Source organism: Argentina silus (genome assembly GCF_951799395.1).
Source record: "Argentina silus genome assembly, chromosome: 2".
Taxonomy (NCBI): domain Eukaryota; kingdom Metazoa; phylum Chordata; class Actinopteri; order Argentiniformes; family Argentinidae; genus Argentina; species Argentina silus.
This window is the reverse complement of record NC_139656.1, coordinates 10,414,377-10,441,756: the sequence shown is the minus strand read 5'-3', so window position 1 is coordinate 10,441,756 and position 27,380 is coordinate 10,414,377. Positions and strand designations below refer to the sequence as shown.

The following is a 27,380-nucleotide window of genomic DNA, read 5'->3' as shown; positions in this document are numbered from 1 at the left end:
CGCTAAGGGACGGATGTGGTGAATAGTTCAGTTTGAAACAGGAAGCCCTTTCTGCTTACCCCACAGCTCTGTCACATACAGTGTAGCTGTATGGGATGATGGAGACAGTCTGAAGACGTTTCACTGAAGGTAAAACAAAGCCAAGATCATCATGTTTAAAATGTCTAAGGTTACAGGTGAATTGAAGTGTAGGAGAGGGTTGAGGATGCATTATTTTTAAGGAGGTACAGTGAGAGAGGGATGTGTTGTGTGTTTTTCAGCCTAACACCAAATATGAAGTCCACTTAGTGTATTTCTTCATGTTTTATGACATCTCAAATGTTTTTGGACTTTGTCAAAAAGAAGTGTGTAGCATCCTCATCAGCCTAAAGGTATAATACATTGATTTACTATGATGGTTCACGGTTGGTTCAAGATCACCTAAGTCTTTTAAGAATTTTAAGGGGTTTGATGCTAAAGGTTAATACAATGGACTTACTTAAAATTACATTCCTACAATTTAAGCAGTCTAATATTAGGATGTGTACACTAACTGTAAAATTGTGTAAACATACTTATCATGCAAGTATTTATATTATTAATCACTAATTGCAGATGCAGATCACATAATGTTTGATTCCCAAAACTGATAAATATCCAAATGTAGACAGTTGTTTAACTACCTCAAAATATACCACTTAATTATTTTATTAGAGCAATACATTTGGTAATCTCCTAACTGTTTTAACAATAGTGTGCAGAGTGTAATGGCTGTTGTACTTAGGCAGAGGACTCAAATGCACAACTCGGAGACAAAAACTTAAATCCAATACAATAGTCTTTACTTTCAAAAAGGTTCGGTACACAGGTAGGCAGTCAATGGGTAGGCAGATAATCCATGAAGGGGGTAGCCAAAGCAGGGTTTGGTACACAGGTAGGCAGTTCAAAAAGGCAGATAATCTGAAAAGGGGTAGGCAAAAGGCAAAGCCAGAAATACACTTGGAGATCAAAAACCAGGAATACTTATCACCATGAAATGCTGGGACATATGACACGAAGGTACAAAGACGAACTGGCACAGAGACAGGGGAACACACAGACTAAATACACAGGGAAGGATGATGAGGAACAGGGGACACCAATCAGGGCAGGATCACACAGGGTCACACACAAGGGCAGGAAGTGAAGTATCTGAAACGAGAGATGAGGTGAGAATAACATAAAACAGGAAACAATGAATGACTGACATGAAAACTGTAGAGATGGTAGTAGACTTCAGGAGAAGCCCAGCCCCAACCGCCCCCCTCATCATGTGTGACTCCCCAGTTAACATTGTGGAGTCATTCACATTCCTGAGGACAATAATTTCAAAGGACCTCAGGTGGGTGGAGAACATCACCTCCACCATCAAGAAGGCCCAGCAGAGGATGTTCTTCCTGCGGCAGCTGAAGAAATTCAACATGCCGCAGAAAGTGATGGTTGAGTTCTACACGGTCATCATTGAGTCCATCCTCAGCTCATCAATCACCGTCTGGTTCGCTTCCTCCACTGCCAAGGACAAAGGTAGATTGCAGTGGATCATTCGGTCAGCCGAGAAGGTCATCGGCTGCCACTTGCCATCTCTCCTGGACCTGTTCCACTCCAGGACCAGTAAGAGAGCAGGAAAGATCATCGTTGATCCTTCCCATCCTGGTCACCACCTCTTCCAGAGACTTCCATCCGCCAAAAGGTTCCGGTCAATCAAGACTAAAACATTGCGCCACCTGAACAGTTTCTTCCCCATGGCAGTGGGACTCACAACCAAGCCCCCTGCCTCTCTCTGACCCCCCCCCCCACCACCACCCTGTCACACAAACAATGCACTGACAGTGTAATTTGTAATTATTTAAAATTATTCTAACTTATAGTGTACATGCCCCACAACCATTTCACAGCCTCTTGTGCCTACAAGATGTATTGTTCTGCTGCTCTCTTTTGTAAATTTGTAAATTTGTTATTGCTATTTTGTTAATACTTTGCTATTTTGTAAAATTCTTGTCAATATTTGCTATTTGTTTTTTATGTCCTCACCAAGTCAATTTCCTGTATGTGCAAATATACTTGGCCAAATAAAAGAATTCTGATTCTGATTCTGATTCTGAAACAAAGACAAACATAAACTAAGGAGCAGGGTGAGACGTTACACATGGATATCTTTGGTTGAATCAGGGTTGAATTACTTAACACAATTTCATTTTCATTTACCCTTAAAAAACGGGGAGTTGAAACAATGACACAATTCTGAATAGACGTGACATTGTACACAATCGCATTATGGCTTTAGTACTGTTATGACCACACACATCCTGTGGTTAGCTGTATTCTGTTTACAGGAAAACAGTTTGTTCACCCAAGTGAGGGGCTTTCTATTTACTTTCGTTTTGAGTGCCTACACTTTAGTACCCTAGTCCTCATCGCAGCTTTAATTACACCCTTGGCCATTGAAGCTGACATAGTCCACAACATCTAATAATCTTGGAATCTTTGCAAGTCTCTTCAGAAAGCAATGAGTACGCTGGAGGTTTGAACTGTCAGAGTTGTGTAGCCTGTGGAAACAAGCTCAGCATACAGTACAACTGCAAAAGAGAGGAAGCTATAGTGCATTTTAATAACAAGTATTCATTATTAATGTAGGCTGGTCAGTAATTTTTAGCAAGAAAAAAAGGTAGTAAGAAGGATCTCTGTGAATTTATTCATGTAAGGTTTTTGGATCAAACATGGATAATATTAACCAAAAAGAGTTGTTTCTTATCTTCTTCTTAGGAATGATAACCATCTTCTTCAGCCCACAAGGGGCTGTACTGGCAGCTGTGTCTGTGGCCTCGTTGAGTATGCTATCTGCTTTCTGTCTGTGGTGCAGGAGAAAATCCAGTGAGTGAGAGTCATTTTCTCACATATTTTATCTTATATATTATTATTACATATCACATGTGTTATATATCAATAATTTCTACCTGTACCTCTATTCCACACAGTTGTCATGGTCACGTCATGTAAAACTAAAGTCAGTTAACTCTTTCTAACAACTATTTTGCCAGTTGTTGTGAAACAATATAGAAGACAACCTGGTGTAATAGTGAATTGTTGAGTGTACCTTAAGACAGAATTGTACTCCTTTTCTTCCTCTGTAGATATAATACATGAAGAAAATCAAATTTATGACCCCCAAATATTGTAAGTATTGATACAGTTTGACTATTAATTCAAAAACAAATGTAAATATGATGTAAATGATAAAACCAAATATGTACGGTATTGGTATAAGGTAAAGGTTAAAACTGAATATGAGAAGAGTAATTCCATAAACACCTTACATGATTTACAAATTTAAAAAGTTTAACTGTCACCAGTCATCTGAAATCATCAATCCTCATTATTGGCTCTTCATACATTTTTAGACAGCAACGAAGACTTGTAAGTAATACAAAAAAGTACAGTGTCACAATCAATTAAAATGTGATTTTTCCATCATATAACTCTGTCTCCACAGCCACCGTGAAGGCAGCAGATTTGCAGTAATGAGATCTAAAACAGGTACATTTGTGATTAATCATAACCTTAAAGATCACTTTCAGGAAGAATTTAGAGTAATGCTCAGGGTGCAAAAGAGTTGAACTGGTACTTCACAAACTTCTGCTTAGTCATTGTGAAGTCTCTATTACTATTGATTTGCATAGCAGTCTATGGTAATGATTGTTCTTTGACTATGAGACATATGTCATATGTTTAATCTTTTTTTTTTTTCTAGTCACAAAAACAAACCAGATTGTAAGACAACTGCCTCCAACACCAGAGTAAGTACTATAAATGTTTTTTTCATTAGTTCCATCATAGTGACAGCTGAAATTACATTTTCCAGTCACATATTTGTTAAACTCATGAATACAAGATTGATAGTGACAACAAATATAACTTACTCAAACAAATGTATTGTTTTTTCTTCACTGGTTGCCTTGCCCTCCACTTGCCCATGTCCTTATTTGTGTGTATTGTTTGACACTGTGGCCTCCCTGCTACCCTGACCACATGTTGACTAGGGTCTTTTTGCCTGAGGCATAGTGGTTGATCTACACTAGATAAGAAAGTGAATAGATAGGTTAACTCTAGGTACTGTAGGTGGGAAACTATTTTAATTTTTGTATACATTTTCTAGGGAGCCCCCAGTGGTATCTCCACAAACATCACAAGGTAAGCATGTTTAAACCTAAACATTAACTAATTAATTTAACATTACTACCATGACAGATGTTGCAACAGAAATGTGTACCTGTGTATTTTAACCCTTAATTACCTTAACAGCTGTAAGTGAGGACCAACCCAAGTATCAAAATGTCACAAATGGTAAGTTGATAGTTATCTATCAATAATTATACAACGTATAAGTTATATTTACAGTATACTGTAAATGTAAAATATTTCCATTTTGAACAAACAATTGCCAAAACAATGTACTCACAATGTGCCTCAGTACTAATTTTGTGACCTTTAAATTGTGTTTTATCAGCTCAAATGGGAAGCTTTGAGCCAACATATGTGTGAGTATTCATCTTATTCTTTGATGGTATACATTTTCAATTGAAAATATTAAACATGATACACTCACATTAATCTTATTAAATGTTGTTTTAATACAAATAAATTAGAAATATGTGTGTTTTTACAGAGATCCAATCCCAACATTAGTGTACCAGAATCTTGATGAGACCAATGCAGAGAGAAGAAATTCTGACACCGGTAAGTACAATTGCATGAATGAGTCTTTAAATAATCAATTTGGCAAAAAAAGATATCAGCATCTGCACTCTTCTCTTTTTATTAACCCCTATTGACATTCACATTTGAGTCACACATACTTTTTTGTGATCACATTCTTTATTCATTTTCAACATGACAACAGGAATCACACACAATGAAAAGGTGAATGGTCCCTTGTGTAAGTGCTACCATGACATTTGGTTGCAGTTGCAGTTTGATCAGTAAAGGTGTTGTTATAAGGCTAAAGGCAATTTTACCAATTTTTTACAAGCAAGTTGGGGCCCCATGGGGGACGTAGTCAGATGACATCCTCTCAGGTAAAGATATCTGCAGTTGAAAGAAATGTTGAGCTTCAACAAAACCACACCATCAAGAGGTACAGACAACAATGCATAATAATCTTGATAAAGGGGTTAACACAATACTCACTGTCATGGTGATCAACACATGCATTGGTGTATTTACATATTGTTTCTCAGTGTTGTAAATCTTTGTTCCAAAATATTTCCTTTTCTGCCCCACTATTTACTATGCCTCCATTTCAAAGTGAATATTAAGTCAAATTTACATGTGAAATTACATTTTAAATCTATGTATTCCTTTGTTTTAGATGCATATCTGTGTCCATATGAGAATGTTTTTCCATCTTTACCCATCAGTGATACAACCAACCTTGACTCTGGTATGTGCAGAGTCTACAGTATAGTGGATAGTACATGTATCCTTCATTTATTTTAGAATAATTTTTCAGGGCTAAATTTCATGTAATTGAAATTCCAATTCAAGTATTGAAAAATCATCTTGTAAAATAATAAACAGCACTTGTCATGGCCATTCTCCAGTACTGACTGAAGTGACCCCAGACCAAGTGACCCCAGTCCAGACCATATTGATTGATGTTTTTTTAATTACTGAATTTACTCAACATTAAATGTTGAGACTGCTATTATTTGGATATGTTTTTTTTTAATCAAGCCATTTCTTCATCATACAACTAAATTACAGATACATCAGATTACGAGAACTCTGATTTCCTTGAGCAAGTGAAGATGCAAGAAGGTAAGCCCGCTCTTCACTCTAAAACAAAATGTCATTAATGCTGTAAACGAGGAATTGAAATACTTCTTCTTTGCCACAGATGAACCAGATTATGTGAATGCTGGGCCTGACAGTTAAGAACCTGCCTGATAACAAACCACATGCAGCAGGTACAGCAGATGATCCTTGGGAATGGTCTTAATAAAGCTCAGTGTAGCAGTCACTGTCTAGTGGTACAAAATGAAAACAGGAGACATTTGTAAAAATGAGAGGCTTTTTCATAAATAAATCCGTAACCACTAACATTCTTGTAAAACTCTTAATTCATCTGTTTTGCCAAATATGCATGTACAGGCATGAGGACGAAAAACATTTTATTACAGAAGTGATTCAAGAGGAGGCCATTTACACTTGCAGAAAATACAAAAAAGTGTCATACTGTACAACATCTTTCATTAGCAAACAATTCCCAAGTAGGTAACACACAAGCCCATCATATCAGGTATGCATCAAGGCTGTCTGTAAGGTTGGGGAGACAGGTGGTAGGTGCAGTGTTGTGGGTGGTGGTGTTAGCTGGCACCAGGGATGCTGCACAGTCGACCCAGGAGACCTGCCATCTGCAGCAGGGAGTTGACGCCCTCAGCAACCTTCATATGGGTGTAGCCAATCTCCTGAGTGTGTATATAGATAGGAGAGCAGGAGTGAAGTGGTTCAACTTCATTTTAATTAATCTGACAAGTAGGTTAAGATGTTGTCCTCCAAATTCAATCCTTCAGAAGGAACACATGGGCCATTAATGCAAAGTAGTTGCTGTAGAAGGCATAACAAAATAGAATGTATGCTTACAATTGTGACAGAATTTGGGCTCAAATCCTTAGTTTACTTTATTAATCAGTAAGTGGGTATGGCTCTTACCTTAATAAACTCCAGCTTAAGATACTCTGGCATCTGGGAAGTCTTACACACTCTAAAGATGTTGCCAATGATGTCCTCAGGGGAGTAACCTAGTGCCCAGAGGTGCTCAATAATCTGAGAGAGACACACATTACATATGATCAGCTAAATTAAAAAGATATGCAGCTAAACTATAATAAAACAAATGTGATGACATTAACAGGGAAAAGCAGACCGTGGTGTAGGCAATCAAAATATTGATCAGTATTATGGCCAAACTACACCACCGCCATCACGACACCGTACGGACTTTGAATCGTGAGCCGCAGTTGAAACAACTCAATGTGACACACTGGACCCCAAAGCATGCATGACATGCTGATGTATTGTTTAAGTTGCAAGAATATAGCCTCCAGTTGTGAAATGTAGGCAAAATTATTTTCAGATAGCCTACTTATATTTTTGTTTGCTTGACCCAAGAAGTGCTCTGGGTATATGATAGAAGCACTAATAAAATAGAAATAAAAAGCATTATTGTTTCAGATAGCATATTGTCCCTCTCATCACACCCCTGGTCACATACCCTGAAAAACATGAAGAAACTATGACGGTACACTCTTGTCTCTGTAAAATAGATTCCCTGTTACTCAATCAAGTGGTTGTGCTTTTTTGGGTTTAGACTTTTTGAATATGGAACTTTTTGCCATACCTTGTAAGCTTCATCAATGTTGCTGTTGACACAATGTTCCAGCATGCTTTTCACTAGGAGGGGGTGTGGCTCATCACACACCTGAAAAATTAAACAAACTTCACACAAAGCACTCTGTTATCCATTAATTAGACAGTGACTAAGTTAAACACTTGGCCAATGTAGTCCTCTAAACATATTAAGAAAGTAACAAAAGTAAAACATACCTTGAAAACATTTTCACTGTTGATGTAGCCAAATCCGGCATTGGTGGACTGCAGGTTATTCAGTGCCTGAGAAACGCAAGACAGTTTATATTCCCTATTCTGCATGTCCCATAGTAGCTGGCCTTAACATTACTGGGGTTCCATGTTGGCAATAATAGTTCCCAGCCAATTACATTTTTCTGTCTAAGAGTAGAATGTTGTTGTCATAGTGTTAAATGCCAACATGGAGGACAGTCTGCCTAAAGCTACAAACCTGTCTCATGTCCCCCTGAGCGGTAAAGATGATTGCTTCCAGGCCATCATTGGTTGTGTGAAGATTCTCCTTCTCCACCACCTCCAGCAGCCTCATCATGATCTGCTCGTCCCTCAGCTTGGTGTAGCGAAGCACGGCACAACGTGACTGAATGGGCTCTGTGCTCCATCAGATCAATACACAGGAGAGATTGGTTAATTTATGGTTGCATTCTACAGTACACCTCAGCCACAACACAATCATTCTACAGTACACCTCAGCCACAACAATCACAGATGTAGATGCTACTGAAGGGGGAGAATCAATTCTGCCCCCCCCCCCCGATCTCCCTCTCTCAGAATGTAACATTTTTCTATTAAGTATTCGCCTACAGTATCATTAAAGCCTAATTTGATTCATTCCATTTGACCTTTCTTGCACTAAATCAGCACAAACTCAATTCTTTGCACATGGTGATAATTACATTCAAGTCAGATTATCAATATTAGATATGCGTTGCCATTAACAGAATATAGCCAAAAGTCTAAGACAAACCTTCGCGCGGAAACTGATATTATTATAAAATGCTCTACACTACCAGTTCTCAGAGTGAGTTGGATGTGCATGGACCATAGTACACAATTGCATGAAATATCTATTGAAGTTTTTTTCTTTTCTAGTCTTATTTGAGTAATGGGTGACCAAGAACTTAAATTGTCTTCATGCCAGAATTATCCTCACTGCCATGCCATCGACACAGCATTATTTAAAAAGAACCCTCACCAATGATCTTGTCAGAAGCGTTGCAAGCTAGAGCAAAGCGTGTGGTCTTAGAGTAGATCTCCATTGTCCTTCTCAAGGCCTGCTGTGCTCCGTCTGTCATGCTGGAGACAAGCACAATCATTGAGGGCATCCCTTCACAGACACTGCGATCATAGATATAGAACAGCTTTCAACTAAAGAACTAAGAGCCCCATGGGCCTTACCTGTCAGCCTCATCAAGGATGATGATCTTGTGTCTCCCTTTAGGGAGGGTGACTTTCTGCTGGGCAAACATCTTGATCTTGTTTCGGACCACATCAATGCCTCTTGAGGAAGATGGATGAATACATTCAGATCGGACACCTTCAATATTGTTGAAAAGAAAACTAGAAAAAATAACTTCAAGAAAGATTTGGATTTGGCTGAGCCTTAATTTGACATTAGAATAGTGCATTGCTATAAGCGAGAAGAACCTCTGAAGCCCTCACCGGTCGTTAGAGGCATTGAGCTCCAGGACTGCATCTTTCATTGATGGGCCAAGAAGAGCTCTCGCTAGACACAGGATACTGGAGGTCTTTCCTGTGCCAGGAGGACCCTATAACACACAGAGACCCCCCCCCCCCTTTGCACTCAACTAGCAGGTAATAATGCTGTGCCATCAGTAGTGTGATGTCTAGTAGAATATCAGTGATAAGACATGTCACTATGCCAAACAATTATGACAGTATTTGAGTCACTCACTGCAATGATGATGTTGGGTACATTACCCTCTCTGGCAAACACCTGAGAGAAAAAAGCAACATTACCACATTTTATGAGCATTAGATATAAATTCATATTCATTAAATATAAAGTGACGTCAAGCCAGCCTTGAAAAGCAAAGGGATGAATTTCAGCATGTTCACCTCCAATCTGCTAACAGTTTCCTCGTTGCCTACAATTTCATTCAATTTCAGAGGTCTGTATTTTTCAACCCTGTGAGATATCCAAGATGAAGAGTTAGCTACATACTAACACAACAGTTCACACAATAACTTGAACTTATACAACATTTGGGGATAAACAAAAAAACTGTGGCTTTATCAGTTTATCAGTTGTAACAGTTGTGAGCGAGTTACCTAGTTAGCTAACTAACTCTAAAATCTGTCTACTGTCAAGCAGCCACTGCTAGTTCAGATAACAAGGCTATAGTGCCATTTGTGACTAGACATACTACGTTTTACATTTGGCTGTTGTAGAACCCTAGTCACCGATTGGCATTTCAAAAGATGGCTACCGGAAAAAATAAAAAACTCGCATTCACGTGACAGGTGCATAGTTTACATACCTGTCCTGTGGTTGTGACATTTCTACTTTTGATAATTGATAAACAAGATCTTCGAGAATATAATGTTAATGACAGCGAAGCTGGCGTGAATGCGGGGTCACGTGAATGCGAGGTTTTATTTTCGCTGTCGCCGGCCATCTTTCGGAATGCTTTAGGCGATATTACTCGTAGAAATGTCTTAAAATCCGCGATGTGAGTCGTCGTTTAACTGCCTGCTAGCTTTGACTCTAAATAACCGCATCCCCTCGTACCTACCAATCTGTGATTAGACTTATACAACATCCAAATGTAAAACGTAGTAAGTCTAGTCACACAAATGGAGCTAACATGGCTACCTAAGCCAATACTAGCCAGCAAGACCTAACTATGCATAAACTCATTTCAAAACACGAACATTACCATGGTAGCTCATATGCACTGTTTGATCCTTTCGCCGAGGCACCATCTTTCTTCGGCTGCACGTTTGTCTGACTTTGGTCAGAATCAGCTTCTTTTATCTCCGCATCCATATTTCCGCAGCTCTGCAGCAGTAAACACGTTTTCCCGCCACGACAGGAACCAAACAGCTGGCAGTAAGGATGCGTCACTTCCTTGAAGATGCGAGCCGTCCCCCTCCATCAGTAGAGTTTCGTGCCAGCCAGTTATGGCCAGACATTGCACACAGTGAGCAAGTCAAGGGCAAGATCGTGTTATTTAGAGCACGCAAGTGTCCAATTGATTCAACATTAATGCTAACCTGAACTCAACAGTGAGAGATGGCCGTTACAAAAAGGATTTGCTCCGGGTCACCCAGGTAAGGTCGCTTGCACATCAGTGGTTTGTCAAGCCGGCGACTCCTGGCTTGTAAAAAAATTGGAGTGACTGAGATGTTCTTTTAAATGCATCGTGTCGACTCATCAGAAAATTGAACATCTCAAATTCTTCTAAGATTCCACCCATAATTTCCCTACGGTCTGCAAGAATCTGTGATATGGATAGAACCTTTCGAAATGGCATGGGTGGAATGAAACATCATGCAGCTTCAGTACTATTCTCAAAGAAACGATCACACCCTCAGACCGTCATGTACATGGATAGTCCAATTGATGTATCTCTTTATAGTAAATGCTATTTTGTATGCATTATTTTGAAATGTAGTTGGTTTTTCATATGCCCACACTGCTTGATCACTGTAGAGGCACTTTGGGCTATGAATACAATTCTGCTGCACAATGCACCCGGTTTACCCTACATTTCCATCAACAATAAGAGACTTGCGAAAGACGTATTGTTTTTAGTAGGCCCCCCTATTATGGAAATAGTTATCATAGCCCATTTAGGTGTTGGCCTATTTAGAACATGTAATTTGACATTTTTTCAAAAAGATTCCAATGCACCAGAAGGTATAGCCAGTCGCCCTTGTGGATATTTGATCCATGTCTGCACAGTTCTAGGTGAAGATGCAAAAAGTCATGACATCTTTTATGATCATATCAGTAGGTTGTAAATACACCTAAATTTTTTTTTTTTTTACTAAAGATGTTTCATTCATCAAGAGAAATTATGCAGCCTATGGTCAGTTTATTAGTTATGTCTAGAATGGGCTTCAGTGCAGATGTACTGCCATACCAATTAGCCGAGAGACAATAAATAATGTCACAATTCGAAAGGGCGAGACATGTTTGTGACTCTCAAGTGCACTTTTTTTCTGGCGCACTGTAGGCCAAGTTTGCAGCCTCCAATGAGGCAATTTCACGGGGCGTGTGCGTCTTGGGAGGCGTTGATAGGCGGGGAGAGGGAGCAGGCAGGGTTTGTTGTGTCGCCCTCTTCCTGGAGCTCGCTATTATCGAAAAGTTGTTTGGTTGCCTCTCTCCTAAAACGACTCTAGGAAAATACACTTTATTGTTTTCTGTGAATCAGAAGTTAATATTCTCTGTGTGATTACCTGTCGACGCTGAGGTAAGAATTTTCACTTGGCGAGTCGACAGGTTTGTTTTGGAGAGCTACAGATACATTGTTAGTGTACAGTTCAGTTGGCAAGTAGCAACAAGCAACTTGATATACCAGGAATCGAACTTCAACCAGTTGGTTCAGTGCCAGAAGTTGGGACGCATATCCTGTAATGGTAAAAAGTTGCAGGGGCAAGAAATCCATGGTCAAATTTGTTCAGTTTCATTGGGTTAAAGAAATTATAAAATAATTGACAGCATTTGATAATGAAAATGAAAGCTCCACAAGTCTAACCCTAACCAAAGTCTATTTGAATATGACGTCACACATGCCATAGTATACCTTCAGATCATTTAGCTATCAGCATGTACTCCCCTCCCCTACTTTACAACAGTCAAGAGCTCTCTTCTAACTCGTCCATTTGGCCCTCTCCACTGAGGGAGAGGATCTGGCATTTCCATGCATAATTCTAGGCCTTGAGAACAATGACACACAGGGTTCTCATTGTTCCTGAACTCAGTTGGCTGCAGATCTGATCCGACACTTGTTCCTGTTTTCTCCCATGGTGTGGTTTCAGTGGCGTAGGAGAATATTACAGGCCATTGTGGAAAGGCTCTTGTATTATTTTTGAAAGTAAGAATTGTGTACATTCAAGTCACATATAGAATCCACAGGATATATCACCTCAGCATTTTCTTGACTTTCAGATCTAAAATGGTGGCTGAAGGTTTCTTGGAAATGTTGTATAGTACTTAATTACAATCGTTCCCTTGCATGCAATTAATCACAGGCAGTTAAAGTCTACGTTTTTAAACTGCTAAAGCTGAAAATTCTTGACTACAGTGGGTTTAAATGGTTTATTGAAATGTTGCTCCTTCAATGTTATGTGTATCAAGTCAGTTTGTTATAAGTAATGTTTTCACAAGATTACATCACATGCAATCTGCATAATTCACCTGAAAGCCATTAGACACACTATCCAGCACTGAATTTTGCTTCTGGTCCACTTTATCTTCCCATTAAACTTTGTATGCAAATGTCCCCATCAGAGTAACAAGAAAGTGAAAGTCATTTCCTATATGTGTGTGTTTGTGTGGACAGGCAGGAGCATGTGGACATCCTGTTGTAGCTGGTCCTGTTTGGAAACCACCGCCACAGTGGATGAAAACGGTAGCTCATGGCGCCAGGCCTACACAAACTCGGGCTACAGCCAATCCCCAAACTCCCCCGAACATTTGTGCAAGGCCTGTGGAGGCCATTTTGACACCATTGCTAGAAAGGTAAGAATTACCCAACCAATGGGTAATGTGTCACTGATAAATATTGTAGAGTGAGGCCAACTCTTTCCAAAGGTGGGTTGTAGAGTGACTTGAAATGGAATGGAAGCATAAAGTGTGTCAGACTCCAAAGCAACTATTTATCATCTCACCAGAGTCACTATGATTCACTATGCCAATGACAGGGCCCAAATGTTTAAACAGTTACTGTATATTCTATTTCTTTGGAAAGTCATATATGACACCGTAAGAACATTTACTGTACATTTTACTGTTAACTGTACAGTAATTAACATGTTTGTAACATTTACTGTATTGCAATTAACATGTTTGCCTAACACAAACAAGTTCACGTCCAAAGTACACAAATCACCTTATAATTACTTGTAACAGGATCATACTGTAATGCATATCATGATTCTGTTGTATAAACAATGTCAATTTACATTGATGTCAGGTCATTAACGCGTCTTTGTAATAAATTACATGTCAACATAATTTGGATCTCTGCTTCAGGTTAGAATTGTATTCATCCTGTGGGAGAAGATTACAGTACCTAATATAATTCAGTACCTATCATGTCCTGTCCCTGTTCCTCAGCATGTGTGTGTGGACTGTAAAAAGAGCTTCTGCGGACGTTGTTCAGTGCAGCTGGAGCCACCCCGCCCCCGCCTGTGCCACACATGCCAGCGCTTCCATGGCACCCTCTTCGACCGCGCCCAGCTGATGAGGCTCAAGGTTTGTCACCTAATTCAGCAGTTTCAAATACAATCCATTATGCTATGTTGATTGTTAAACTGATTGAAACGTTGTCTTTGTTGTCCATATTAGACTATAATTGCACATTTGCAATAGATATGGGATGTACAGTGCCCTGCGCAAGTAATGGGACAATGGGAAATTTTTTCTTCTTTTGGCTCTACATTCCAAAAGTTTTGATTTTAAATCAAACAATTACTATGAGGTTAAAGTAGAGATTATCAGCTTTTATCTGATGGTATTTCTGTACATATTGGTGTCACCTTTCAGAAATTACACTTTTATGCATAGTCCCCCTATTTTAGGGTACCCAAAAGTAATGGGACAATTGGCTTGACAGGTGTTTCTGGTAAGACAGGTGTGTTCTGTCACATCATTTGTGCAGGCATAAGAGAGCTGTCAATATGTACTATGGCTTCTAGGCTTTGGGTTTGCCTTTGGAGTTTGTCAACATGAGCACTAAAGAGGTATCAATGAAAGTCAAGGAAGCCATTATTAGGCTGAAAAATCTGAAAAAAAACAACCTATCAGAAACATAGCCAAAAATCAACAGTTTGGATCATCATTGGTGAGCTCAGGAATTGCAAACACTGTTTGGCTGTTAGGCCAAGGAAGACCCAAGAATGCTCACCAAAATTAATAAAAAAAATAATGTTCCACAGATCAGGAACACTCTCCAGGAGGTAGGTGTGAATGTGTCAGAGACTACCATCTGCAAAATACTTGACCAGCTAAACTACACACAATTCACTCCAAGGTGCAAACCACTAGTTATCTTCAAAAAGGATGGTCAGGGTACAGTTTGCTAAAAAGTACCTAAAAAGCCTGCAGAGTTATGGAAAAAGGTATTGTTGAGTGATAGGATCAATATTATCATGTACCAAAGTGATTGCAAGAGGATTGCCCAAACTGCCCAAGATTTACAGCATACCACCTCATCTGTGAAACATGGTGCAGTAGAACTGGCTGACTTGTCTTTATTGATGATTGTAACTGCTGACGGCAGCAGCAGAGTGAATCCTGAAGTGTATAGATACATCTTGTCTGCTCGAGTGCAAACAAATGCCTACAAATTCATTGGTGGCGCTACATCATACAGTAAAACAATGACCTAAAACATACTGCATTTCATTTCCTGATGATAAGATTTTAGGCAAAAAGACCTAAAAACAAACAACAACTGAAGATGGCTGCAGTACAGGCCTGGCAGAGCATCACCAGAGAAGATACCTGGCATCTGGTGGGGTCAATGGGTCGCAGACTTCAGGCACTTATTGCATGCAAAGGATTGTGCACCAAATACTAAACATGAGTGCTTAATTTGGACATTTGATATATCTGTCCCATTACTTTTGGGTACCTTGAAATAGGGGGACTATGCATAAAAAGCGGTGTAATTTACACAAATACCCTCAAATAAAAGAAGATAATATCTACTTTAACCTCATAGTAATTGTTTGATTTCAAATCCAAACTACTGGAGTCTAGGGCCAAAAGAATGCTTCACTGTCCCATTACTTACACAGGGCACTGTATGTTTGTGTTGTCTGTAATATGTTAGATTTGATTGACATGTCTTTGTTTTGTTGATTATGTATGATTTTGGCATGTCTGTTATGTTTTGTTGATTATGTACTGTACATTTAGAAACATTAAATATTTCATATGAAATTCAACATGAAGAAGGAAATAATTTCTCACAAACAGGTGCGGGAGCTCCGCGACTACCTCCACCTGCATGAGGTGCCCACGCAGACGTGTCGGGAGAAGGAGGAGCTGGTGGAGCTGGTTCTGGGCCAGCAGACCCCCAGCAGCAGCAGCAGCAGTGAGACTGTGTCTCATCCCGGCGCTCACAATAACGTCCCTTCCCTGGACACAACACCTAATGATGGCCCCACCAGCCACGATTCACCACCAGAGGAGCAAGAAACACCAGGACTGGAGCCTGAGGCTGAGCCAGAGTCGGAGCAGATCTCTGATGAGGAGGAGGATGAAGAGGAGGATGAGGAGGTAAAAGTTGTGTACAAATTGATTGATTAGTAGCTGTTAGATGGATGGATTCTTAATGACCCCCTAGGGAACTTCAATGTCAGACAGCAGTAAAGGCTGCAAACAGACCAAACAAAATACAAACATACCAGACAAATTAAAGTGTTAAGTTGGTCCTGGTTTTGACTTTCCCAAACAACTGTACTTTAACCCATGGGGCTGTGCCAGTCTGTTTACCAGGCATGTCAAAGTCAGACCTCCCTGTAATATAATCTAGTCTTGTAAAGCAGCTTGATTTTGACCTACCTCCATTCCTGTTCTGTACCTGTAGTCATCAGACAGTGAGGAGACCCTGGTGCCAGGCCGCAGGGCCTCCCTCTCAGACCTAAACCGTGTGGAGGACATTGAGGGTCTGAGTGTGCGTCAGCTCAAGGAGATCCTGGCCCGCAACTTTGTCAACTTCAAGGGCTGCTGCGAGAAGTGGGAGCTGATGGAGAGAGTAACCAGACTCTACAACGACCAGAAAGACCTCCAGAACCTAGGTGAGAATTTTCTTTGTGTATCCAGCAATACATCTGTTGATCTGTAAAGATACAGTCCTTAAAGGGATATCCACTTCTTTAAGATTTTTCCCTGGTTTGGCCCTGACCTTGGGTGTAGTTGATTATCCCAGACAGTTTTTAGTTACATATGTTGCTTCCTTAGATACTGAGTAGTCATATTTTGGCCCCATAGGGCCCCATTCATTCTGAAAATATGTCCAAAACACCTAGCAGACACTGAATGGCCACTCAGTATCTAAGAAAGCAAAATATGTAACTAAAACTGTCTGGGCTAATCAAGTACAGCCAACGAACATTTTTTAAAAGGTGGAGCATCCCTTTAAGTTCTGTCCCCTGTTGCGCTACAACAAACAATTGACCTAAAAAAACAAAAAACAATTGACCTCAAACAATGAAAAGAAAAAAAGTAGTTGTTCCTCTTTGGCATTTCATTTGCAGTGTCAGGCGACAATTCAGTTGCGCGTTGATATAGAATTTGAGCCTGTTTTTGAGGTGTTAAAATTAAATATTGTTTCTTTCCTACAGTTTCAAATACCAGAAATAAAGAAGGTAAGTGTCTTTTTAAGCATATACTGTCAAGGAACTAGCATCATCAAATACATTTTACAGGTCTACTTGAGAAGGTCTGAATCCTAATTAAAGAGCCACTCACGTAACTTGAATCAAGCACTTCTGTCAATAGTATGTACATACAGTGCCTTCGGATAGTATTCAGACCCATTCACCTTTTCCACATTTTGTTGTGTTATAGACTCAATTTAAAATAGATTAAATTAAAATAACTTGTTTTCGCTAAAAAATTGTTTTTCTAGGGTATTGTGTGTGGATTGATGGCAAATTCTTTTAATTTAATCCTTTTTAAATTGAGTCTATAACACAACAAAATGTGGAAAAAGTGAAGGGGTCTGAATACTTTCCGAAGGCTCTGTACATGCATATATCTCAAAGCATTCATCCCTCACAGTCAGTGCCTACAATTATTCTGCTAAGGGAAAATTGCCAAATCTGAAACAATGGAGGATGATGACCCAAATAGAGTTATTTGGAAATTCCTCAGTGGAAATCTTTCCCCTGTCTTTATCACTCAGACTCTGCAGCACCCAAGAGCCTAGAGGAGAACATTTGTCGGATATGTATGGACTCACCCATCGACTGCGTGCTGCTGGAGTGCGGCCACATGGTCACTTGCAGCAAGTGTGGCAAGCGCATGAGTGAGTGCCCCATCTGCAGGCAGTATGTGGTTCGGGCCGTGCACGTCTTCAGGTCCTGATGCATGGGGGACACGTGGGTAATGACATGTTGGACACAAAATACAATGGCACTGCTGCCATCGCCGCTCAGAGATGGCTCATGGCTTATTTTACAGTAAAGCAAGCAAACACACACACATTCACTCTTACACCTTCTTAATAGCATTCCAGAGCAATTACCTGTCTATCCACAAATTTTTCAAAAATAACAATTAGCATCGTGGTGGCTTATGTTCAGTTTTGTAAAAGCGATTTTGGGAATGACCTTACCATATCAATTAAATCAACTTTGTTCTCCGAAAAAGTTTAGCAGATTTCATGGTGTTAGAGGTATCCCATGTATCCTCATTGGTGCCACATACCTAACAATACTGACACTTGGCATGGGGAGGCATGAGCTCATTTGGAAGGGCTTCTATCTTTCTCTAAACAACACAAGGCTACGTTGCATTTTCCTGTCTTTTGTCTATATGCCTGTAAGTGTGTATGGATCGAGAGGTTCATAGCTGAGGAACATGGGGGGCCTTACAAGAGAGGGTGTAGAGAGTAACTGAACAATGTTCTCACTCTGAAGAACTTACACATAACCGTGCGCTGAATCTTCATAGTTATAAGAGAGTGAGGCTGCTCTGCTATACATATCAATAATAAAACTGAGATTGAGTGACTGGAATGGTGCTATCTGCCCAGTGAAGAACACTCAGGGCCCCATTTTGACGACAGCAGTTTTTTTTGCATCGTCCAAAAATGTCACCCTCAGATTTCAATACCTGCAGCCCAGCTGTTGTGTTATTTGGTTTGGAGCTATCTTCAGGTTACAGTTCTGCTAAGCATAGAACCCAGGTCTTATCTCTCTTATTCACTATCCTTTAGATACAACAAGCTTTGTGCTCGTAGTGGGACATAGAATCCCAGGAGGGAAAATAACCCTTTAAATACAAGTATCTGCTTGTAGCTCATCGAAAGTACTTGAGGGTCAAGGAGTGATAAGGTTTGGTTTCTTTTGCCCTTTCATCCAAAAGGCGTCAACCTACCCTTTAACAGGCAGATATTGTATCCAAACTGGAATATAATATGCACCCTTCTGTACTGTGCATAAGCAAACATTTTTTTTCTAAAATGCAAACTATATACTGTAGAAACTTGTATGCTGTTTTTCTGTTCTTCGAACGTCATTTGGTCTCGACTCCCACGCTATTGTTTGCTGTAGTTTGAAGTGGGTGCCATGACCTTACCGCAAATTTAGTTTGGGGTAAAGAGAGCTGACGTCATTTGGCAACATTTTTAATTTCAAGGCTTTTACGACCTCTCTCCTTTCAGCAAGTGCCCTGGAACAGAATGCTCATTGGCAAAGCAGGCACTTTTTTGGCAAATATCTTCCACAGAACACACTCATTCCCTAATGACAAATTAATGAATTGTGGAAACAACTATTTCTGCACTTGAATAAGTTTGTGAATGGTTTTTAGTAGGATTGGGGTCAATTCCATTCCAGCTTCAGGTCATTCAAGAAATTAATTGATACAGTATTAGGGTCGGTTTTCAATTTATGAGTGGAAATTCAATATTGTGATGGTATCAACCCCAACTCTCAAACTGTGGTTTGTCAAACTTTGTTTAAATCATGGAGAAATATAATGGGTTACTTTTCAATGGTCTTTCTACATGTCCAGTAGGTAATGAATGTACTACAAAACTCATATGGGAAAATGAACATACTAATTACTATGTCTGTTTTAGGAATGCATTTCTAATGGGATAGACTCATCCCAAATACTTGGTCTGCCTGAACTGAATGTAACTGGTTTTAAGTTGTTTTCAATAACAAAACTGTTTCTTACGCTCCAACTGTGACTGCCAATATCGCAAATAGATTTTTACAATAGCCCGTTTTGATATGTTTGTTGTCAATGACTATGCTCATATCATGCAAGGACAATAATGGATCTTTTCACATCTCATTTCCTATTTTGTTTTTACCCACTACATGGGTCTTCAGTGTCTACAGGATCAGCTGTTGGTTAAGTCACTCTATTTTTGTGGAGAGTTGCCCTTACATGTGAGAAGCTAAAACCAGGAATGTATACAGTACATTTTGCAACAACTCAACATTGGGATATTCAGCAAATTACAGACCTCCAGAACACTCACTCAATAAAGACAGCTCATGAGAAATTTCCCCATACAGTATACTTAATGTTGTAGTATGGTACTACTACTGCTGCTTGAGTATCAGATTTACTTTAAAGGCAAGGTCTGTTGATATCTCTTAAAGTATATCAAATGTGTGACAGACCTATTCAAGTATTTAAAACAATGGCTTCTAAATGATGCCTTTTTTCTGATGGGATTTCAGTGTAATGTTGAATTTAGGCCTCAATTTGAATTTTGGTGTGTGGGTGTAATCTGTCCTGAGAGTTCTGTAGTTCTTATTGCTATCAGAGGACTAGATATCCATGTGAATTTGTGGTTGGTGATTTTAAAATGCAGGTGTTTTTGAATTTGGAAGACAATGTACTGTTTTTGACTTTTGACATGTTGGTCTTTATATTGATAATCAGACTACATTTATTGTATCTTTGATGCTACAGTATCAGTGAGTCGAAATTCTAGCAAATGTATTGCCTTGGAGTGCTGTGCAAGAAGCGTTAAATAACACCCCCACCAGTTTTAGATTAGAGGATGGAAATTAAGTGATGCACTATCCTTCCCCAGGGAGAAAAAAGGTTCATTATTAGTATGAAGTTAAACTTCAATGGAGAGATCTGCATGCATTGAAAAAAGGCTCTGAGACACCTGGAATGACTTGTTTGTCTGTACATGTGGATAATTCTTTGTTGTGTTTTGGTAAACTCATATTTAACTTTTTTGTTGTTCACCAATTGTGAAATTGTATAAAATGATCCCATGCCACAGTATCATTTTAAATATGTTTGAGTGTGTTGTACATTTGTCAATTTACGAGCATGGACTATTGCCTTTGTTGTAGTTTGAAAATGTATTCAGCTGTATGCACTAAAGGAGCAAAATGCTGGATCTGTTCTGAAAACTACAATGGAAGCTAATAGGATTTATAATTCAGAAAAACATATATTTTTGAAAATGTAATATATGATATTGATGTTCTCTTGTGCATATATTTTGTTTGACATTTTTATATTGCTAAAGGTATAATAAAGTACTACAACACACTTGACACTTTATTTATTTATAATTGTTATTAACCAGTATAAAAAAAAGAAATGGCAATGTTAGATTAGTTTCGTTGATATAATTAAATTATAGTAAATTTGTAACATTTTGGTTAAGCCTACTTAAATTGAATAACCCACATTTGAATATTGTTGTTTTTAGTTAACCCCATAATCTGTTTCCGGATTTGACTGAATAGAACACTAGTGTCAATTGAGTAGTTCAGAGGGCCGCACGTGATTTGAGCATTTATCCGCAGTTGGTAATCTCTTTTTATTGTGCGAGATCCTGCTGTTCGAGTCTCGTTAATCGTCGCATATAAGGAATTATACCAAGTATTCAAAGCTAATAAAACATTTTATTAATCACCCATCGAACGAAAATGTCCGTAAACGGATTGTCGTCCAGAGTCCTGCAGTTTTTAGATCCCTATGAGAGGATGAGAGCAGGTGATCAGGTAAGCTGACGAGCTTGTTAGCTATGTTAATTAGCTACATGTCAGTCATTCAGCACAAACTTCTTTGAAAAGTAATAACATATTTTATAGTGTAAAGTTTTTTGTTTGTATCATTTAACACGTTCACACGTGGACGTCTGCGCAAGCAGATCATAGCCTTTAATTACAGATGTGGACACAATCCTGTCGAAAACATTCTATTGAAACATCATATATGGTCCAAACCAAAGAGTACCTCTTTGTCCAAACCTATGTTCAAACAGCCACGCGGATGTAGTTTAAAATCGGCCACGGCGCGTGCCACCTTGCGGAGTTTATTGGCAAACTCAGTTGCACTGAAAGTAGTAAAGGAAATGACAACAAACTTGGAACATATACACTCACTGAGCACTTTATTAGCAACACCTGTACACCTTCTCATGGTGGAGGTGGTGTAATGGTGTGGGGAATGTTTTCTTGGCACACTTTGGGCCCGTTAATACCAATCAATCATCGCTTGAATGGCACAGCCTATTTGAGTATTGTTGCGGACCATGTGCATCCCTTCATGGCCACAATTTACCCATCTTCTAATGGCTACTTCCAGCATGATAATGCACCATGTCACAAAGCAAATGTCCTCTCAAACTGGTTTCATGAACATGACAATGAGTTCAGTGTTCTTCAGTGGCCTTCCCAGTCACTGCATCTGAGTCCAATAGAACACCTTTGGGATGTGGTAGAACAGGAGATTCACAGCTTGAAAGTGCACCTGAAAAATCTGCAGGAATTGCACAATGCAATCACGTCATCATGGACCAGAATCTCAAAGGAATGTTTCCAACATCTTGCGGAATCATGCCACAAAGAATTGAGTCTGTTTTGAGACCAAAGGGAGGCCCTACCCAGTATTAGTATAGTGTCCCTAATAAAGTGTTCAGTGAGTGTACATGACATGGCAAATACTTGGAAGTATTGGAGGTGTGCATTATTTAGATTGGACTGTTTTGGCACTATCATAGATTGTTATTGTTCCACCAGACAAACTAAATCAAGTGCAGCCCAGTTATTTCAAAGTACAGTAGGCCTACAGTATTCAACATACCTTGTAGCTATCTATCTTATTTGTCTAAGTTCTGCTTGTTGTGACCCATACTTAATGTGTTGCAAGTTAGGTTGAGCATCAATGTTCATCATGGGCACTGGCAACCTTAGCTGGCTAACATTTTCTGTTGATGCCATTGCCAGAGTCCTTTTCACCTCCTGGCCCAGCAGATGCAGGACATTTTGGGAGATGGAGGAATCTTGAAAGAAGTGGTCCAACCTGGAGAGGGCCCCCCAATACCCAGAGATTCATCAGTGTCAAGTACTAATATTATTCCATCTATATCTGTTTCACAATGAGACATGATTGTAACGGGATGTCAATATACTGTAAGGGCTGTGATATTATCCATGATTATCAATTGAGCCTACAGTTTAGTAACATGTAGACCCATGTTTTCTATTTCCTATTACTGTTAAACTGGTCGTTTTAGTGAAGGCTACTGTGTTTTCCCCTAGTATTGGAAAGTACATGTGATATGCATTTTTTTGTGAATGTTCCATAGTAAACACAATTGAAACAGTTGCTGATATCTGTCCTTAGTCCATTTTTCTGGGTTTCTGGAATACTCTGACCGACCTTTCGAGACCACAAACCACCTGAAGTATCCTCGAATGCTCAAAATTGGGAGGGGTAAGATATATTGCCATGTCACTATATTTCAGCAGTAGTTTTGTAAACAATCTTTCTTTATTAAAGGTGCCATATGTAACATTCAAGCTTTCTAATGGTTGTAATGACTGTTTAATCGGTAGTGATCAGGGAATGAGATCCTTATTTCATTTACGAATGCTGTTTTGGTCCCAAAAAGTGCTTCCTAAAATTGAGTGTCTAGGGACGACACAAGTTTGTTTTCAATTGACCAGAGGTGTTCTATGGGAGTGTCACCTTTCTGTCTCTGGTTGCTGCCTCTTTAAATATTGCACGCATGCAGAAACACCACAGCTAATGTCTGACACTGCAAGTCCATTTCGGGGGGGGGGGTATATTATTATTGGGGAGGATGTTGTTGTTTGGCACTTCAAACTGAATTTCGCCTCGGTGTCCAGAGGTGGCACATTTCAAATAGACTTACGCACAGCTCCTTTAACAGATGCTATTCTCTTTACCTTATACTCCACAGATATTACTCTGTGTGGCCTGGAGTTGGGTCTTTTGACCATGAGGAAAGGAGAGCTCTCTCGTTTCCTCATCCTGCCTCAGTATGCCTATGGGGAGATGGGCTGCCCTCCACTCATCCCTCCTGTAGCCACTATTCTGTATGAGGTGCAGGTCCTCGACTTCCTTGACTCTGCACAAGTGGATGAGTTCTTTGCTTTGAGTCTGGTAAGGACAAAGGTTTTGTAATTGCATTCTTCATGGTAGTAAAAAAAACTGGAACAAAATGAAACAAATCTTTTTTTGTTCACTATTGTTTATGGTGTTCTTAACTTCAATCTTAAGTGGTTTATCACTATGACCTGTTGGTCAGGACATTGTTTTTAAGTAAAGAACATGTTTTCAATTAACCTAGCTCATAAAACAAGTAGCTAAATTAATTGATATGGTAATCACATTTATTTTTAAACATTTGGTGGTTGTACCATTTAATTTGGGCTGAATCAATTTGGGAATAGTCTCTCTCTTCCTGATAGTTATGTTGGCTGTATGTCATGCTTTTCCCTCTCCTCAGGAGGAGCAGAACACTGTTCCTCTGTCCACACTCCTCAATGTGGTCGACACAGAGCGCAACTTTGGCAACCGCTGCTTCAACCAGAGTCGCTTCGATGATGCCAAAGATCGCTACAAGCAGGTAGCACTAGGAAACACATGCCCTGTTATATCCTTATATGAACCCTTTCATTCAATGTGTGGGTATTGGCACAGTATCCAGAATATTAGAGACTTCCCTCATCTCATTTAGGCATAAGAGAGGAACCCTGACTCTAAACCCTTACCCCCTACACATGTGCAGATGTGAGGGGATTGGATAGATTTTAGATTGGTAATATCATTTTCGCTAACTTGCTCATCTGTCCAATCAGTTTAGGTCTATACAAGTACCTAGGGGTAAGAGCAAGCGGTTGATAAGGTCTTCAGGGAGAGAGTTTATGAATTTGTATGATCTCTCTATGAGGTTAGCATGATATCTGACCCTAATCCAGGCAGTGACTCTGCTGGGGAACTGGGAGGCAGCTGATGAGGAGGAGAAGAAGAGGATTAGGGTGGTGCAGCTGCCCATCTACCTCAACCTGTCCCTGACCCAGCTCCGCCTGGACAGACCCCTCAGGGCCCTGGAGTACGGCCACAAGGCCCTGGAGATTGACCCCAAGAACATCAAGGCTCTCTTCCGATGTGGACAGGTAAGACCATCTGACATAGGCCTCACATGCTGAAATTGATATTCCAATTCTCTATCCCTCTTGAAGAGTGCACTTGTTCACTCTCCAGCATGGATTTAAAAGCTTTGGATCCGTGTAAGCATTGGCTAGAGGGAGTTTTCAACACATTTTTTACACCAATTAATTTGTTGCAAATCCATGAAGGAGAGTGAATGAGTCAATAGCACACTTCGGGATAAGGAAACTTTATTGGAAGCCAGCAATATTGTTCCAAGAAGCCCTTGTTGTCCATATTAGACTGTAATTGCGCTTTTGCAATAGATATGGGATGTACAGTGCCCTGCGCAAGTAATGGGACAATGAAGCATTTTTTCTTCTTTTGGCTCTACATTCCAAAAGTTTGGATTTTGAATCAAACAATTACTATGAGGTTAAAGTAGAGTATCAGCTTTTATTTGATGGTATTTGTGTACATATTGGTTCACCATTCAGAAATTACAACTTTTTATGCACCCTATTTTAGGTACCCAAAGGTAATGGGACAATTGGCTTGACAGGTGTTTTTGGTAAGTCAGGTGTGTTCCATCACATCATTAATGCAGGCATAAGAGAGCTGTCAATGTCTAGTATTGATTCTAGGCTTTGCATTTGCCTTTGGAGTTTGTTATTGGTGTCTGTCAAAATGAGGACCAAAAAAGGGTCAATCAATGTCAAAGAAGTCATTATTAGGCTGAAAAATCTGAAACCGAAACATAGCCAAAACAAATAGGCTTGCCAAAATCAACAGTTTGGAACATCATTAAAAAAAAGAAAAAGCATTGGTGAAATCAGCAATCGCAAACAGGCTGGTAGGCCAAGGAAGACATCCACAGTGGATAACTGAAGAATGTTCACCATAATTAAGAAAACCCCCAAAAGAACTGTCCCACAGATCAGGAACACTCTCCGGGAGGTAGGCGTGAATGTGTCAGAGACTACCAACCGGAGAATTTGTCACCAGCCAAACTACAGAAGCTTCACTGCAAGGTGCAAACTACGTGTTATCCTCAAAAAGGATGGCCAGGTTACAGTTAGCTAAAAAGTACTTAAAAAGGCTGAGGTCTGGAAAAAGGTTGTATGGACAGATAAGATGAATATTATCAAGAGTGATTGCAAGAGGAAAGTTTGGAGAAAAAAGGATCTGCCCGAGATTTACAGCATACCACCTCATCTGTGAAACATGGTGCAAGTGGTGCTAGGTTTGGGCATGTATAGCTGCCACTAGAACTTACTAACTTGTCTTAATTGATGATGTACCTGCTGACGGCAGCAGCAGAATGTATTCTGAAGTGTACAGAAACATCTTGTCAGCTTGAGTGCAAGCAAATGCCTCCAAATTCATTGCTTGCTTTATCATACAGTAAAACAAAACATACTGCAATAGCAACTAGGGAGTTTTTCTGAGCTAAAAGGTGGAAAGATCTTGATTGGCCAAGTCAATGTTAAGATTTAAATCCAATTGAACATGCATTTCATTTCCTGATGATAAGATTTTAGGCAAAAAGACCTCAAAACAAACAACAACTGAAGATGGCTGCAGTACAGGCTTGGCAGAGCATCACCAGAGAAGATACCCAGCGTCTGGTGGTTTCAATGGGTCGCAGACTTCAAGCAGTTATTGCATACAAAAGATTGTCAACCAAATGCTCCTCAACATAAGTGCTTATTTTGGACATTTGATAAATCTGTCTCATTACTTTTGGGTACAATGAAGGGGGACTATGCATAAAAAGTGGTGTAATTTCAGAATGGTGAAACCAGTATGTACACAAATACCATAAAATAAAAGCTGAGAATCTATACTTTAACCTCTAAACAAGTAATTGTTTGATTTCAAATCCAAGCTTTTGGAGTGTAGAGCCAAAAGAAGAAGAAATGCTTCACTGTCCCATTACTTACGCAGGGCACTGTATATAGCAATATGGTATTGTGACTGAATTGTCGTACTGAGAATATTTCATACTGTCACACACCTAGTTAATGTGCAACTTTATGTGATGCATTTTCTCATTTAATGTGACTACCGGTATGTTTTTTTTTAAATATAACCTACACTTACAGTGAGACAGTTACACTTTCTTCCTCAGGCGTACTTGGAGATCTACAACTATGAGAAGGCCCAGGATTACCTCATGATGGCTCAGGCTAAGAAGCCTTTCGACGTTGACATCAACAACTTACTAAGGAAGCTTGCCATGCAAGTTTCTATTTTTCTTTGCATTAATTGTTAATGCTAGGCTTATTCTGAGAACTAGCACACATAACAATGTGTCATGATATTTGCAGACAGTACAAGGACTGCTTGGACAAAGAGAAGGAGATGTACTCCAAGATGTTTGCAGACCTAAATAGCACAGTGAAGAAGTAAAGGTAAGCCTTAGTGTAATTAGAATATGTCCTTTGCTACTGTTGATGGTCATGCATGCATTCATAATATGCTGCGCAGCAATTTACAAGTTGCCTGTAGTTGTTATTTCTGTGCTTACCACAGGATGGAGCTATATGAACAGATTGTGCAACCCAAAGCAGTGGTTAATGTTTGCCACAGAAGCGTTCCACACTAAACATTTTGCGATGCA

General features: G+C 39.6%; 4 protein-coding genes across 10 annotated transcripts; 3 read left to right on the top strand and 1 right to left on the bottom strand.

Moving 5' to 3' along the window:
- Nucleotides 1-51: 51 nt before the first annotated feature.
- LOC310825068 (uncharacterized protein) lies at nucleotides 52-6,114 on the top strand. Of its 2 annotated transcripts, none has more exons than XM_083697503.1 (12): nucleotides 52-129; nucleotides 2,782-2,889; nucleotides 3,150-3,192; nucleotides 3,509-3,552; nucleotides 3,767-3,812; nucleotides 4,172-4,206; nucleotides 4,318-4,359; nucleotides 4,523-4,553; nucleotides 4,682-4,752; nucleotides 5,384-5,455; nucleotides 5,779-5,832; nucleotides 5,912-6,114. In XM_083697503.1, the coding sequence occupies exons 2-12, from the start codon at nucleotides 2,784-2,786 to the stop codon at nucleotides 5,947-5,949; spliced, it is 582 nt and encodes a 193-aa protein (XP_083553629.1). In that variant the 5' UTR covers nucleotides 52-129; nucleotides 2,782-2,783; the 3' UTR covers nucleotides 5,950-6,114. The 2 variants fall into 2 exon arrangements, with proteins under 2 accessions (XP_083553629.1, XP_083553628.1); XM_083697502.1 differs by lacking the exon at nucleotides 52-129 and adding an exon at nucleotides 2,456-2,528.
- A 54-nt stretch (nucleotides 6,115-6,168) lies between these two features.
- On the bottom strand, nucleotides 6,169-10,481 carry rfc2 (replication factor C (activator 1) 2). Of its 4 annotated transcripts, none has more exons than XM_083697498.1 (11): nucleotides 10,341-10,481; nucleotides 9,520-9,589; nucleotides 9,356-9,397; nucleotides 9,103-9,209; nucleotides 8,839-8,940; nucleotides 8,636-8,736; nucleotides 7,874-8,031; nucleotides 7,621-7,686; nucleotides 7,415-7,495; nucleotides 6,727-6,840; nucleotides 6,169-6,482 (listed from the first exon to the last, which is right to left on the bottom strand). In XM_083697498.1, the coding sequence occupies exons 1-11, from the start codon at nucleotides 10,448-10,450 to the stop codon at nucleotides 6,381-6,383; spliced, it is 1,053 nt and encodes a 350-aa protein (XP_083553624.1). In that variant the 5' UTR covers nucleotides 10,451-10,481; the 3' UTR covers nucleotides 6,169-6,380. The 4 variants fall into 4 exon arrangements, with proteins under 4 accessions (XP_083553624.1, XP_083553626.1, XP_083553627.1 ...); XM_083697499.1 differs by having other exon boundaries at nucleotides 6,454-6,581; XM_083697500.1 differs by lacking the exon at nucleotides 10,341-10,481 and having other exon boundaries at nucleotides 8,839-8,977.
- Nucleotides 10,482-10,699: 218 nt separating this feature from the next.
- Nucleotides 10,700-20,899, top strand: LOC310801068 (E3 ubiquitin-protein ligase rififylin). 3 transcript variants are annotated; one of them, XM_083665026.1, is made up of 7 exons: nucleotides 10,700-10,734; nucleotides 12,972-13,150; nucleotides 13,748-13,885; nucleotides 15,614-15,925; nucleotides 16,227-16,437; nucleotides 16,984-17,007; nucleotides 17,547-20,899. In XM_083665026.1, the coding sequence occupies exons 2-7, from the start codon at nucleotides 12,980-12,982 to the stop codon at nucleotides 17,726-17,728; spliced, it is 1,038 nt and encodes a 345-aa protein (XP_083521152.1). In that variant the 5' UTR covers nucleotides 10,700-10,734; nucleotides 12,972-12,979; the 3' UTR covers nucleotides 17,729-20,899. The 3 variants fall into 3 exon arrangements, with proteins under 3 accessions (XP_083521152.1, XP_083521153.1, XP_083521151.1); XM_083665027.1 differs by lacking the exon at nucleotides 10,700-10,734 and adding an exon at nucleotides 11,759-11,879 and having other exon boundaries at nucleotides 15,614-15,916; XM_083665025.1 differs by lacking the exon at nucleotides 10,700-10,734 and adding an exon at nucleotides 11,759-11,879.
- A 220-nt stretch (nucleotides 20,900-21,119) lies between these two features.
- Nucleotides 21,120-27,169, top strand: fkbp6 (FKBP prolyl isomerase 6; the record flags this gene model as incomplete). Its single annotated transcript, XM_083665158.1, has 8 exons — nucleotides 21,120-21,357; nucleotides 22,585-22,702; nucleotides 22,985-23,074; nucleotides 23,565-23,767; nucleotides 24,114-24,233; nucleotides 24,586-24,783; nucleotides 26,889-26,998; nucleotides 27,088-27,169. Exons 1-8 carry the CDS (start codon nucleotides 21,283-21,285, stop codon nucleotides 27,167-27,169), a joined length of 996 nt encoding a protein of 331 aa, XP_083521284.1. The 5' UTR covers nucleotides 21,120-21,282.
- Between the last annotated feature and the right edge of the window lie 211 nt (nucleotides 27,170-27,380).

Bases quoted from the DNA above. Each gene is read 5' to 3' on its own strand.
- LOC310825068 (XM_083697502.1), top strand. The intron at 4,207-4,317 runs GTAAGCATGTTT...TTACCTTAACAG, and splicing joins ATCTCCACAAACATCACAAG to CTGTAAGTGAGGACCAACCC. The intron at 4,554-4,681 runs GTGAGTATTCAT...GTGTTTTTACAG, and splicing joins AGCTTTGAGCCAACATATGT to AGATCCAATCCCAACATTAG.
- rfc2 (XM_083697498.1), bottom strand. From the start codon at position 10,450: ATGGATGCGGAGATAAAAGAAGCTGATTCTGACCAAAGTCAGACAAAC. The intron at 9,590-10,340 runs GTAATGTTCGTG...GATATCTCACAG, and splicing joins AGTGCATATGAGCTACCATG to GGTTGAAAAATACAGACCTC. The intron at 8,941-9,102 runs GTGAGGGCTTCA...ATCTTCCTCAAG, and splicing joins CTCAATGCCTCTAACGACCG to AGGCATTGATGTGGTCCGAA.
- LOC310801068 (XM_083665026.1), top strand. From the start codon at position 12,980: ATGTGGACATCCTGTTGTAGCTGGTCCTGTTTGGAAACCACCGCCACA. The intron at 13,151-13,747 runs GTAAGAATTACC...CCTGTTCCTCAG, and splicing joins TTGACACCATTGCTAGAAAG to CATGTGTGTGTGGACTGTAA. The intron at 16,438-16,983 runs GTGAGAATTTTC...TCTTTCCTACAG, and splicing joins GAAAGACCTCCAGAACCTAG to TTTCAAATACCAGAAATAAA.